The sequence below is a fragment of the Hypanus sabinus genome, chromosome 31 (genome assembly GCF_030144855.1).
Source record: "Hypanus sabinus isolate sHypSab1 chromosome 31, sHypSab1.hap1, whole genome shotgun sequence".
Classification (NCBI taxonomy): Eukaryota; Metazoa; Chordata; class Chondrichthyes; order Myliobatiformes; family Dasyatidae; genus Hypanus; species Hypanus sabinus.
Window position 1 is genome coordinate 641,232 of NC_082736.1, and position 14,076 is coordinate 655,307.

The following is a 14,076-nucleotide window of genomic DNA, read 5'->3' on the forward strand; positions in this document are numbered from 1 at the left end:
GTTATTGGGCATTTGAAGTGGAGATTGTTGATTAGTCAGGACATCAAAGGCTGCAGGGAGAAGGCAGGAGAAGGGTTGAGAAGATTAATAAATCAGCCATGATGGCATGTCAGAACAGTATTGATGGGCCGAATGGCCGAGCTGTGTCCTGTGTCTCACAGCTTGGAACCTGGGTCTTTTCAGATCAGTGTAGCTCCATTCACCAGAAAATCTCAAACTCCAAGTAAACATTCCTCATCAGGGCAAACTGGAGCAGGGGAGAAGTTTCATAACTGAGGTCGATTGTTTGTGTCAGAGCGTGGATCCTGGCCCTCTCACACGAGTGTTGTGCAACGCATGACTCTTCAATCCTACCCTGCCCCCACAGCTCATCAGCACCTCCATCTGCACAGTGGACAGGCTTTGACAACTGTGCAGGAAACCGAACTGGAAAGCAGAAAGTCTACAGGGGAGGGAGGGAAGAGATCTGCGTGCAGAGGGAGGAGGGACATCACTGGAGTCCAGGAGTCTGGGAGCAGGTGAAACGTGGCAGAGGGACCCCGAAATTGGGGGGCGGGTAGGTAATCTCGTGACATTTAAGGGACACGATTGAATTGCTATTATGTAAGTTATGGAACAAGAGCTGGTGAATGGGACGTGTGTAGAAAGGTATGACGGTCCACGCAGCCAACATGATCAAAGTCCACGTGTACCCTCTGCATTCTCTATTGACCCTCTCTGAGAGGGACAATAAATCAGCCCCAATGGAATGGCGGAGCAGACGCGAAGGGCTAATTCTGCTCCAACTCTTACAATCTGAGCCAGTGTTGCACTGAGCTCATGGCTTCAAGTGAGAGAGGACAGTACAGGAAGAGGCCATTCAGCCCACCACATCTGTACTAACAATACCAATCTGCTAATCCCACTGCCCGTACCCTTCCAAGCCCTGCCTGTTTGTATGCCCGTTTAAAACCCTCTTAAACGTAGCTCCTTCTACCACCTCCCCAGCACAGCGTTCCACACACCTATCCGAGAGGCCCTCCATTGGTCAGAGTCATCCGTGGCAATACGATATGGAGAGCAAGCTGTTGCCCATCCAGCAGACTCTCCCTCTCCACGCAGCTGATGAACCCAAAGGAACGGCGGAGACCGACACCAGCAGTGTCAGAGTTGCCAGTCAGCGTCAGACTGCCTTAGGGACTCCCAACTCCAGATTTTTCCTCGCAGTTTACTCCAGAAACCTTCGCCATGAGTGGGTCTAACCGCAAGGGAGCAGGAGTCCGAGATCAGAGTTGTCCTTCTCCTGGATGAGCCCCCGAAGCACTTCCCTGGTAAATCTGCTTTCCATTTCTCACCTTAAACCTACACCCCCCCCTCGGGGAAGAATACACCATCCACTTGTCAAGCTGAGGTTCCTGTCACATGCACTGGGATGCAGGGACAATGAAAAAACTACTTCCACTAACATCACGGTCGTGTAAGTTATAACTAGCACAGAGATTCTGCAGATCTTGGCAGACGTCCGTCGACGCCATACATATGCCAGAAGTGGAACTTCCCGATTCCCAAACATTTCAATTCAGATTCCCATTCTAACACGACAGTCCACGGGCTCCTCCTGTGCCAAGATGAGGCCACCCTCAGGATGGAGGAGCAACACCTTGTATTCTGACTGGGCAGCCGACAACATGATGGCATGATATCGATTTTTCCTTCTGATAAAAACTCCCTCCCCTCCCCTCTTCTGGTATTTCCCTCACTTCCCAGTCCTCTCCTCCTTCCCTTTCTCCCACGGTGCACTCTCCTCTCGTATCAGATTCCTTCCTCTCCAGCCACCTGCCTTCATCTATCACCTTCAACCCCTCCAGTCTTTTTATTCCAGCATACTGGTCCTTCCTTTTCAGTCCTGAAGAAGCCCGAAATGTCAACTGTTTATTCCTCTCCGTAGACGCTGCCTGACCTGCTGAATAAGTTCCTCCAGCACTTTGCTTTGGATTTCCAGCATCAGCAGACTTTCTCATGTTTATGAGATTCTGCAGGTGCCAGAAATCTAGAGCATGAGACACAAAATTCTGGAGGAATTCAGCAGGGTAGGAAGCATCCACGGAGAGGAATCAAAGGCCGAGACCCTTCATCAAAACTTTATAAGTTATGCCTATGTCATACAAGGTATTGAAGAGGAAACGTCATTTGGGGGGAAAGTGAGCGTAGGTGCTATCACCAAGGAGAAGGCGCTTCGGAGACTGAGAAGTATGAAGGTAGATAAGTCACCTGGACCAGGGTTCTGAACAAGATACAGTAGCTGAAGAGATCGTGGAGGCATTAGTTAAGCTCTTTGAACCTCTCAGGAGGCAGAAGGAAGGAAATTTTAGGCCAGTTAGTTTGACTTCAATGGCCTCAAGTGGCCAAATTCCATTCCTAAGACTTATGGTCTAATTTTATACACTTCCGTCAAGTTATCGGCAATGCCTCACTGTCCCTTTGCAGGAAGGAATCATCCCACGCTCACCTTTGGTGGGAGAGCGGGCAGACTCTGCTCAAGTCCCTCAGCTAACGGTGCTAGTACAGGCCATTCCCCTACTGCTAGATTGTGGAAGATCAGTCTGCACCTACGTTACAACAGTCACCACTTCCACAGCTCTAGAACAGGCCATTCCCCTACTGCTAGATTGTGGAAGATCAGTCTGCACCTACGTTACAACAGTCACCACTTCCACATCTCTAGAACAGGCCATTCCCCTACTGCTAGATTGTGGAAGATCAGTCTGCACCTACGTTACAACAGACTCCACTTCCACAGCTCTAGAACAGGCCATTCCCCTACTGCTAGATTGTGGAAGATCAGTCTGCACCTATGTTACAACAGACACCACTTCCACAGCTCTAGAACAGGCCATTCCCCTACTGCTAGATTGTGGAAGATCAGTCTGCACCTACGTCACAACAGACACCACTTCCACAGCTCTAGAACAGGCCATTCCCCTACTGCTAGATTGTGGAAGATCAGTCTGCACCTACATTACAACAGACACCACTTCCACAGCTCTAGAACAGGCCATTCCCCTACTGCTAGATTGTGGAAGATCAGTTAGCACCTACGTTACAACAGACACCACTTCCACAGCTCTAGAACAGGCCATTCCCCTACTGCTAGATTGTGGAAGATCAGTCTGCACCTACGTTACAACAGACACCACTTCCACAGCTCTAGTACAGGCCATTCCCCTACTGCTAGATTGTGGAAGATCAGTTAGCACCTACGTTACAACAGACACCACTTCCACAGCTCTAGAACAGGCCATTCCCCTACTGCTAGATTGTGGAAGATCAGTTAGCACCTACGTTACAACAGTCACCACTTCCACAGCTCTAGAACAGGCCATTCCCCTACTGCTAGATTGTGGAAGATCAGTCTGCACCTACGTTACAACAGACACCACTTCCACAGCTCTAGAACAGGCCATTCCCCTACTGCTAGATTGTGGAAGATCAGTCTGCACCTACGTTACAACAGACACCACTTCCACAGCTCTAGAACAGGCCATTCCCCTACTGCTAGATTGTGGAAGATCAGTCTGCACCTACGTTACAACAGACACCACTTCCACAGCTCTAGAACAGGCCATTCCCCTACTGCTAGATTGTGGAAGATCAGTCTGCACCTACGTTACAACAGACACCACTTCCACAGCTCTAGTACAGGCCATTCCCCTACTGCTAGATTGTGGAAGATCAGTCTGCACCTACGTTACAACAGACACCACTTCCACAGCTCTAGAACAGGCCATTCCCCTACTGCTAGATTGTGGAAGATCAGTCTGCACCTACGTTACAACAGACACCACTTCCACAGCTCTAGAACAGGCCATTCCCCTACTGCTAGATTGTGGAAGATCAGTCTGCACCTACGTCACAACAGACACCACTTCCACAGCTCTTCTCCATGCCTGAAGCACTTTGGGATTTCCGAGCTCACACACGGGATACACAGGGGTTTTGCAGGAAGGAAGCAATGATTGACACCGATATGAGACCATAAAACACTGGGGCAGAATTAGGCCATTCAGCCCACTGAGTCTGCTCCACCATTCATTCCATCATGACTAATTTATTTTCCCTCTCAACCCCATTCTCCTGCTGTCTCACCATAACTTTGGGTGCCTTCACTAATCAAGAACCTCTGCTTTACATACACCTAATGACTTGGCCACCACAGTCGTCTGTGGTAATGAATTCCACAGATTCACCACCGCACGCCTGAAGAAATTCTTCCCCATCTCACATTTAGACGCATTAGGAATTCACTGTGGTCCGTTGATAGGACATGCAACAGAATAATACACTGGAATTTAGAAGGATGAGAGGGGATCTGATTGAAACATATAAGATTAATAAGGGATTGGACATGCTGGAGGCAGGATGCATGTTCCCGCTGATGGGTGAGTCCAGAACCAGAGGCCACAGTTTAAGAATAAGGGGTAGGCCATTTACAACAGCGATGCGGAAAAACTTTTTTACCCAGAGAGTGGTGGATATGTGGAATGTTCTGCCCCAGAAGGCAGTGGAGGCCAAGTCTCTGGATGCTTTCAAGAGAGAGTTAGATGGAGCTCTTATAGATAGCGGGGTCAAGGGATATGGGGAGAGGGCAGGAATGGGGTACTGATTGTGTATGATCAGCCATGATCACAGTGAAGGGTGATGCTGGCTAGAAGGGCCGAATGGCCTACTCCGGCACCTACTGTCTATTGTCTGTACAATAAAAAACAATTACAAAGAATAAAAAAAGTTAAATCTGGAGGTTAACGTGCATAAATACCAGAGTCTGATCCCAATGTGAACAGCTTTATATAAAGTGCGATGGGAGTAAAAGAGGCATTTGGGGTGGCAAACTGGAATGGTTGACCAGATTAACTACCCTGGTGAAGAAACCTTTAAGATGCCGTTTTCACCTGCTTCTGAACTGGTCTGGAGCGCCTGACGAGCGGTCTGTATGCTGGGATTAGCAGAACAGAGATGTGATCTGAGTAACCGAGGTGGGGCGGGGCTCTGCCCGGTACGTGTCGGGGATGTTTGTATAAACTTGGTCCCACGTGTTCTCTCCCCTCTTTGCAAAGTCCACATACTGATGGAATTTGGGGAGCACCGACTTAAGGTTCGCATGGTTAAAATCTCCAGCGACAGTAAACAGTCCATCAGGGTGTGCGTTCTGCAGTTCGCTAATAGCCCCGTACAGTTCATTAGCACTGGGGGGAATGTAGACACCCAATATAAGGACAGAGGTGAATTCCCGTGGTCTGCATCTAACAGCCACAAACTCCACGAGCGATGAGCAGTGTCTGGAAACCAGCACAGAGTTCTTACACCATTCCGTGTCGATGTAAATACACATGCCACCCTCACAATAGGGACCATCACCCAGGACATGCCCTCTTCTCATTGCCACCATCAGGGAGGCATTGCAGGAGCCTGAAGACACACACTCAATGATTGTGGAGGAGATCCAATCTAAATGTGATCTGCAAGTGAGGAAACTGAGGATCAGTTGCAGAGGAGGTTTGAGGCCAAGGTCTTGGTGCTTATTGATTAGTTTTGGGTTGACAATGGTATTGAAAGCCGAGCTGTAATCGACAAGGAGCATCCTGATGTATACATCTTTACTGTCCAGCTATTCCAGGGTTGAGCGAAGAACCAATGCGATGACATCTGTTGTTGACCTGTTATGACTTTAGCCAAACTGGAGTGCATCCAAGTCACTTTTCAGAAAGTTGGTATGCTTCATCACCAAGCTCTGAAAACATTTCATCACAGTGGATGTAAGTCAGGGGTTTTCATACATGGATCACTGTCATTAACCACGGACCCCAGGCTGGGCACGTCTCATCTCAGGGCTACTGGATGGTCGTCATTGAGGCAGGTTATCATCATCTTCTTCTCAGGCATCACCTGCTTGAAGCAGGTAGGCCACAGACTGCCAGAGCAGGAGGTTAACGATATCAGAGAGTGCCCTAGCCGGCTGATTGGCACAGACCTGAATTACTTGGTCAGTACCCTGTCTGGGCTAGATGCTTTCCACACGCTCAGCCTCCCGAGGATGCCCTCACGTCAGCCTCAGAGACTGAAATTACAGGGTCATTGGGGGCTGTGGCAGCTTGTGAAGGTGACTCCATGTTTTGGTGATGGGAGGCGCTGATCTCACGTGGGAACGAAGCCCTGTGGCCAGCTCTGTCACCCGGCTTCACTTTGTAGGAGGCCACAGCCATCCCACGTGCTCCTGTGACTCGAGTTTGGTTTGGAATTGCCACTTTGCACGTCAGATGACTTTCTGGAGATTGTACCCGGCCCTCAGCAGATCACGGGACTCGCGGTTCATCTGGGGTTTCTGCTTAGGGAACACACTCGAGTGTAACTGTTCTTTTAAATAAAGTCTCCTGAACCAGTGAGGATAACCTCAACTCTGAACTGATTCCATCAGGAAGGAGGTACAGGAGCCTCAGGTCCCACACCACCAGGTTCAGGAACAATTATTACCCCTCAACCATCAGGCTCCTGAACCAGTGAGAATAACCTCAACTCTGAACTGATTCCATCAGGAAGGAGGTACAGAAGCCTCAGATCCCACACCACCAGGTTCAGGAACAGTTATTACCCCTCAACCATCAGGAAGGAGGTACAGGAGCCTCAGGTCCCACACCACCAGGTACAGAAACAGTTATTACCCCTCAACCATCAGGAAGGAGGTACAGGAGCCTCAGGTCCCACACCACCAGGTTCAGGAACAGTTATTAACCCTCAACCATCAGGCTCCCGAACCAGTGAGGATAACCTCAACTCTGAACAGATTCCATCGGGAAGGAGGTACAGGAGCCTCAGGTCCCACACTACCAGGTTCAGGAACAGTTATTACCCCTCAGGAACAGTTATTACCCCTCAACCATCAGGCTCCTGAACCAGAGGGGATAACCTCAACTCTTAACTGATTCCATCGGGAATGGGGTACAGGAGCTTCAGGGACCACACCACCAGGTTCAGGAACAATTATTACACCTCAACCATCAGGAAGGAGGTACAGGAGCCTCAGGTCCCACACCAACAGGTTCAGGAACATTTATTACCCCTCAACCATCAGGAAGGAGCTACAGGAGCATCGGGTCCCACACCAACAGGTTCAGGAACAGTTATTACCCCTCAACCATCAGGCTCCTGAACCAGTGAGGATAACCTCAACTCTGAACTGATTCCATCAGGAAGGAGGTACAGGAGCCTCAGGTCCCACACCACCAGGTTCAGGAACAGTTATAACCCCTCAACCATCAGGCTCCTGAACCAGTGAGGATAACCTCAACTCTGAACTGATTCCATCAGGAAGGAGGTACAGGAGCCTCAGGTCCCACACCACCAGGTTCAGGAACAGTTATTACCCCTCAACCATCAGGCTCCTGAACCAGAGGGGATAACCTCAACTCTTAACTGATTCCATCGGGAATGGGGTACAGGAGCTTCAGGGCCCACACCACCAGGTTCAGGAACAATTATTACACCTCAACCATCAGGAAGGAGGTACAGGAGCCTCAGGTCCCACACCAACAGGTTCAGGAACAGTTATTACCCCTCAACCATCAGGAATGAGCTACAGGAGCATCAGGTCCCACACCAACAGGTTCAGGAACAGTTATTACCCCTCAACCATCAGGCTCCTGAACCAGTGAGGATAACCTCAACTCTGAACTGATTCCATTGGGAAGGAGGTACAGGAGCCTCAGGTCCCACACCACCAGGTTCAGGAACAGTTATTACCCCTCAGGAACAGTTATTAACCCTCAACCATCAGGCTCCTGAACCAGTGAGGATAACCTCAACTCTGAACTGATTCCATCAGGAAGGAGGTACAGGAGCCTCAGGTCCCACACCACCAGGTTCAGGAACAGTTATAACCCCTCAACCATCAGGCTCCTGAACCAGTAAGGATAACCTCAACTCTGAACTGATTCCATCGGGAAGGAGGTACAGGAGCCTCAGGACCCAGACCACCAGGTTCAGGAACAGTTATTACCCCTCAACCATCAGGCTCCTGAACCAGTGAGGATAACCTCAACTCTGAACTGATTCCATCGAGAAGGAGGTACAGGAGCCTCAGGTCCCACACCACCAGGTTCAGAAACAGTTATTACCCTCAACCATCAGGCTCCTGAACCAGTGAGGATAACCTCAACTCTGAACTGATTCCATCAGGAATGAGGTACAGGAGCCTCAGGTCCCACACCACCAGGTTCAGGAACAATTATTACCCCTCAACCATCAGGCTCCTGAGCCAGTGAGGGTAACCTCAACTCCGAACTGATTCCATCAGGAAGGAGGTACAGGAGCCTCAGGTCCCACACCACCAGGTACAGAAACGGTTATTACCCCTCAACCATCAGGAAGGAGGTACAGGAGCCTCAGATCCCACACCACCAGGTTCAGGAACAGTTATTACCCCTCAACCATCAGGAAGGAGCTACAGGAGCATCAGGTCCCACACCACCAGGTACAGAAACAGTTATTACCCCTCAGCCATCAAGGAGGTAGTACAGGAGCCTCAGGTCCCACACCACCAGGTTCAGAAACAGTTATTACCCTCAACCATCAGGCTCCTGAACCAGTGAGGATAACCTCAACTCTGAACTGATTCCATCGGGAAGGAGGTACAGGAGCCTCAGGTCCCACACTACCAGGTTCAGGAACTATTATTTCCCTCAACCATCAGGAAGGAGGTACAGGAGCCTCAGGTCCCACACCACCAGGTACAGGAACAGTTATTACCCCTCAACCATCAGGCTCCTGAACCAGAGGGGATAACCTCAACTCTGAACTGATTCCATCGGGAATGAGGTACAGGAGCCTCAGGGCCCACACCACCAGGTTCAGGAACAGTTATTAACCATCAGGAAGGAGCTACAGGAGCATCAGGTCCCACACCACCAGGTTCAGGAACAGTTATTACCCCTCAACCATCAGGAAGGAGCTACAGGAGCCTCAGGTCCCTCACCACTAGTTTCAGGTACAGTTATTACCCCTCAACCATCAGGAAGGAGGTACAGGAGCCTCAGGTCCCACACCACCAGGTACAGAAACAGTTATTACCCCTCAACCATAAGGAAGGAGGTACAGGAGCCTCAGGTCCCACACCACCAGGTTCAGGAACAGTTATTACCCCTCAACCATCAGAAAGGAGGTACAGGAGCCTCAGGTCCCACACCACCAGGTTCAGGAACAGTTATTAACCATCAGGAAGGAGCTACAGGAGCATCAGGTCCCACACCACCAGGTTCAGGAACAGTTATTACCCCTCAGGAACAGTTATTACCCCTCAACCATCAGGCTCCTGAACCAGAGGGGATAACCTCAACTCTTAACTGATTCCATTGGGAATGGGGTACAGGAGCTTCAGGGCCCACACCACCAGGTTCAGGAACAATTATTACACCTCAACCATCAGGAAGGAGCTACAGGAGCATCAGGTCCCACAGCACCAGGTTCAGGAACAGTTATTACCCCTCAACCATCAGGAAGGAGCTACAGGAGCCTCAGGTCCCTCACCACCAGTTTCAGGTACAGTTATTACCCCTCAACCATCAGGAAGGAGGTACAGGAGCCTCAGGTCCCACACCACCAGGTACAGAAACAGTTATTACCCCTCAACCATAAGGAAGGAGGTACAGGAGCCTCAGGTCCCACACCACCAGGTTCAGGAACAGTTATTACCCCTCAACCATCAGGAAGGAGATACAGGAGCCTCAGGTCCCACACCAACAGGTTCAGGAACAGTTATTACCCCTCAACCATCAGGAAGGAGGTACAGGAGCCCCAGGTCCCACACCACCAGGTTCAGGAACAGTTATTACCCTCAACCATCAGGCTCCTGAACCAGTGAGGAGAACCTCAACTCTGAACTGATTCCATCGGGAAGGAGGTACAGGAGCCTCAGGTCCCACACTACCAGGTTCAGGAACTGTTATTTCCCTCAACCATCAGGAAGGAGATACAGGAGCCTCAGGTCCCACACCAACAGGTTCAGGAACAGTTATTACCCCTCAACCATCAGGAAGGAGGTACAGGAGCCCCAGGTCCCACACCACCAGGTTCAGGAACTGTTATTACCCTCAACCATCAGGCTCCTGAACCAGGGAGGATTACCTCAACTCTGAACTGATTCCATCGGGAAGGAGGTACAGGAGCCTCAGGTCCCACACCACCAGGTTCAGGAACAGTTATTACCCTCAACCATCAGGCTCCTGAACCAGTGAGGATAACCTCAACTCTGTTCTGATTCCATCGGGAGTCAGTTGATAGATTAATAGAATAATCTATTAAGATGTTTCCACAGCTGATGGTCTCACTGCAAGGACTCTTTTAACTTGTTATTTCTCACTCTCCTTATTTATTGCTATCCATATACATTTGCATCACACAGTTTGATGTTGTTACACTCTAGTTGTTCTTTCATTGATCCTATTTACAGTTCGTATTCTATAGATTTGCTGAGCATGCTTGCCAGTTAGGAGAATCTCAGGGTTGTATGTGGTGACTTGTACATACTCTGATCATAAATTTTACTTTGAACTTTACTTTAACATTTCAAAATTCACTGTTCTTTTCCGATCTGGTTACTCGTCACTAGTATGTTGGATTAATCCAGCTCCAAATCAATAATTGTTGGTGAATTGATTGGAGTCACAGGGTGTGCAATCAAGTCCTTTGGCCCAACTCAACCAATCCAACCAAGATGCACAGCAGAGCAGGCTCCAGGTGCTTGCACTCGACCCAAGTCCTCCTCAACCTTTCCAAGAGTGAGTGCGTGAGGGCGAGTATTTTAACATATACGTGAGACCACTAAACATCTACAGATCGCTTAATATACATATCGTATATTGCTCAGTTTAATGTATCTGCAAACTGATTAGTTATTGCATGTTAATGTGGTATTGGTATCTAAAATAAAAATTAAAATATCATTGCATGTTAATGTTTACCTGATAACCTTAACTTCCCTGAGCATCTTCACATTGAATTGTTGATATATCTGCTTGATTCAATGCATCAGTAGCCGAATATTGCATATGAACGTGTATCTAAACTGATGAGTAATTTATTTTTACGCACTAATAGTTTAAGACCAGTCGACGGTCAGAATTTAAGGTGTGAAAGTGCAGGCTGCCGTGCCGTGCCCCTGCCCGCCTCTTACCCAGACGTCGAGCTGCACGTCGCGGATGCGGCCGCTGCCGTTGTACAGGTCCAGGCTGAGCTGCTCCAGCGTCAGCCGCTCCTCGAAGAAGTGACCCAGGTAATGCTGCAGCAGGTAGCAGCAGGCCCGCATCTTGATGGAGCTCGACCAGGGGAAGAACCATGACATCCTCGCAACCGGCCCCCGGCCACCAGCATAGCTCACCCCGGGCGGGGCAGGGCAACGGCGGGGCAGGGCAACGGCGGGCCCAAGTCGGAGGGTAAACAAGCCAGCGGCCGATCTCTGGGAGGCTATATGGGGAGCGGGGCGGCGCTCCCAGCTCGGCGCATGCGCGGTGCCGGCAGGTCCGCCAGCACTCTACCGCGCCCCCTGCCGGGGCGGAGGTCTCAAGCTCCGTGCGCCAAGGAGGGGCGATGGGAGGTCCGCGCCCCCTGCCGGGGCGGAGGTCTCATGCTCAACACGCCATGGGGAGAAATGGAAAGTCTGCGCCACCTGCCGGAGCGGAGTGTTCATTGACTGCAGCCAATGTTCAATATTCCGGTATTGGAATACACAGGAACGCGTATAAAGAGATCCGCAGTAAAAAATGCATTGTTTGTATTAACAGCCAACACACTTCAGGGTGTGCCGGGTGCTGTCACACTTTCTGGTGTTCGGCAGACTCAAGTCAAGTCACTTTTGTTGTCATTTCCATCATAACTGCTGGTACAGTGCATAGTAAAAATGAGACAACGTTTTTACTGGATATGGTGAACTATGTGCCTGTCTGGACACGGTCCCTGCTGAATGCTCCTGTGGCTCCTCCCACAGGCCCCTGTATAAAGGAGATCTGAGGCCTGACGCTCGGCCTCAGTCTCCAGGACATAGGATGATGGACACTCACTCCTGGTTCCTTCTTCCAGTCAATAAAAGCCGATATCTCGCCTTACGTTTCAGTGTGAGTTATTGATGGTGCATCACTGGAACATGGTGTTACATGACACAGTACAAAAACAAGACTGAACTACATAAAAAACAACAAAGAAAAAAAGCTACACTAGACTACAGACCTACCCAGGACTGCATAAAGTGCACAAAAACAGTGCAGGCATTACAGTAAATAATAAACAGGAAGGTAGGGCAAGGTGTCAGTCCAGGCTCTGGGTATTGAAGAGTCTGATAGCCTCGGGGAAGAAACTGTTACATAGTCTGAGAGCCCAAATGCTTCAATGCCTTTTCCCAGACGCCAGGAGGGAGAACAGTTTCCATGAGCGGTGCGTGGGGTCCTTCATAATGTGGTTTGTTTTGCGGATGCAGTGTGTAGTGTAAGTGTCTGTGAAGGCGGGAAGAGAGACCCCGATGGTCTTCTCAGCTGACCTCACCATCCGCTGCAGGGTCTTGCGATCCGAGATGGTGAAATTTCCAAATCAGGCAGTGATGCTCTTAACGATCTCTACGGAGGAGCGGGGAGTGGTCGCTCCGTGCCCTCCAGAAGTCAACAACCATCTCTTTTGTTTTGTGCACATTCAGAGACAGGTTGTTGGCTCTGCACCAGTCCGTTAACCACTGCACCTCCTCTCTGTAAGCTGACTCCCCCACATCTGTTGTTCTACAGATGTACTATCTGTGGTCCCAGACTCCCCCACTATAGGAAACATCCTCTCCACATCCACTCTATCTGTGTCCTCTGGTCCTAGACTCCCCCACTGTAGGAAACATCCTCTCCACATCCACTCTATCTGTGTCCTCTGGTCCTAGACTCCCCCACTACAGGAAACGTCCTCCCCACATCCACTCTATCTGTGTCCTCTGGTCCTAGACTCCCCCAGTATAGGAAACATCCTCTCCACATCCACTCTATCTGTGTGCTCTGGTCCTAGACTCCCCCAGTATAGGAAACACCCTCTCCACATCCACTCTGTTGAGGTGTTTCAACGTTTGAAGTCTATCGATTACCAAGGTACGTATGCTTAGTGCAACCTTGAGATTCATCGGCTCACAGGCAGGCACAGAACAATCAAACCCAAAAGAACTTTTAAAAAAAATAAGCCTGACCAACACCCAATGTGCAGAGAGGAAAAGGAAAGCCTGCAAACAACAAGTGCAGGTGAATAGTGGTCAGAAGCAAAGCACACGGGCCCTCATCTCGGCACAAAGCCACGTAATCGTCACCGAGCAGTCAGCTGACCCAGCCCGGTGCCCAAATCATCGTGCAGACGTTGAGATTTGTCTATCCGACGCGCCCTGGGGCCAGGACCCCGCCGTCTCGTTTCGGCCTGTACCAGACTCCACCCGTTCAAATCAGTCACCTTGGCAACCGGCCCCTGCCTCGCCCCTCCTCGCGGGCTCCAAGTCCAAAGCGGAAAGGGAAGTAAGGGAGAATAAAAATAAGTTACCACAAACAGACTAACGGGAGGGGGTCATCACGTCCCCGGCTGCAGGCCGACTCATTACAGAGCCTAGCGGCCGAGGGTAAGAATGACCGCAGTTGTCTCTGTCTATTACTAAGAGAGCTCCTCTGTTCAGCCAAGGAGCCATGCAGAGGGTGAGAAACATTGTCCAGAATTGCCGGGATTTTCCGCAGGGCCCTTTGTTCTACCACGGTCTCCAGTGTGTCCAGTTAGACTCCTATAACAGAGCCAGACTCTCTGATCAGTTTATTGAGCCTGTTGGCCTCACCCATGTTGATGCCATTGCCCCAGCACACCTCCGCATTGAGGATTGTACTGGTGACACCAGACTGGTAGAACAGGGGAAGGAGAGGCCTGCACGTTCTGAAGAATGTCAGTCTCCTCAGGAAGCAGAGGCAACTCTGGCCCTTCCTGAACACAGCCTCCGTGTTGGTGCTCCACTCACCCCCAGGGAGGTGTGAGTCCTCACCACATCACATCCACATC

At 50.1% G+C, this 14,076-nt stretch overlaps 1 protein-coding gene across 1 annotated transcript in view; it reads right to left on the reverse strand.

The window, feature by feature from the left end:
* The window catches only part of atg2a (autophagy related 2A), a 464,956-nt gene extending 452,849 nt beyond the window's left edge, over nt 1-12,107 (reverse strand). The window contains exon 1 of the mRNA XM_059954818.1: nt 11,201-12,107. Coding sequence (XP_059810801.1) covers nt 11,201-11,368 — 168 coding nt within the window. The 5' untranslated portion in view covers nt 11,369-12,107. The remainder of the gene's footprint in view (nt 1-11,200) is intronic.
* Between the last annotated feature and the right edge of the window lie 1,969 nt (nt 12,108-14,076).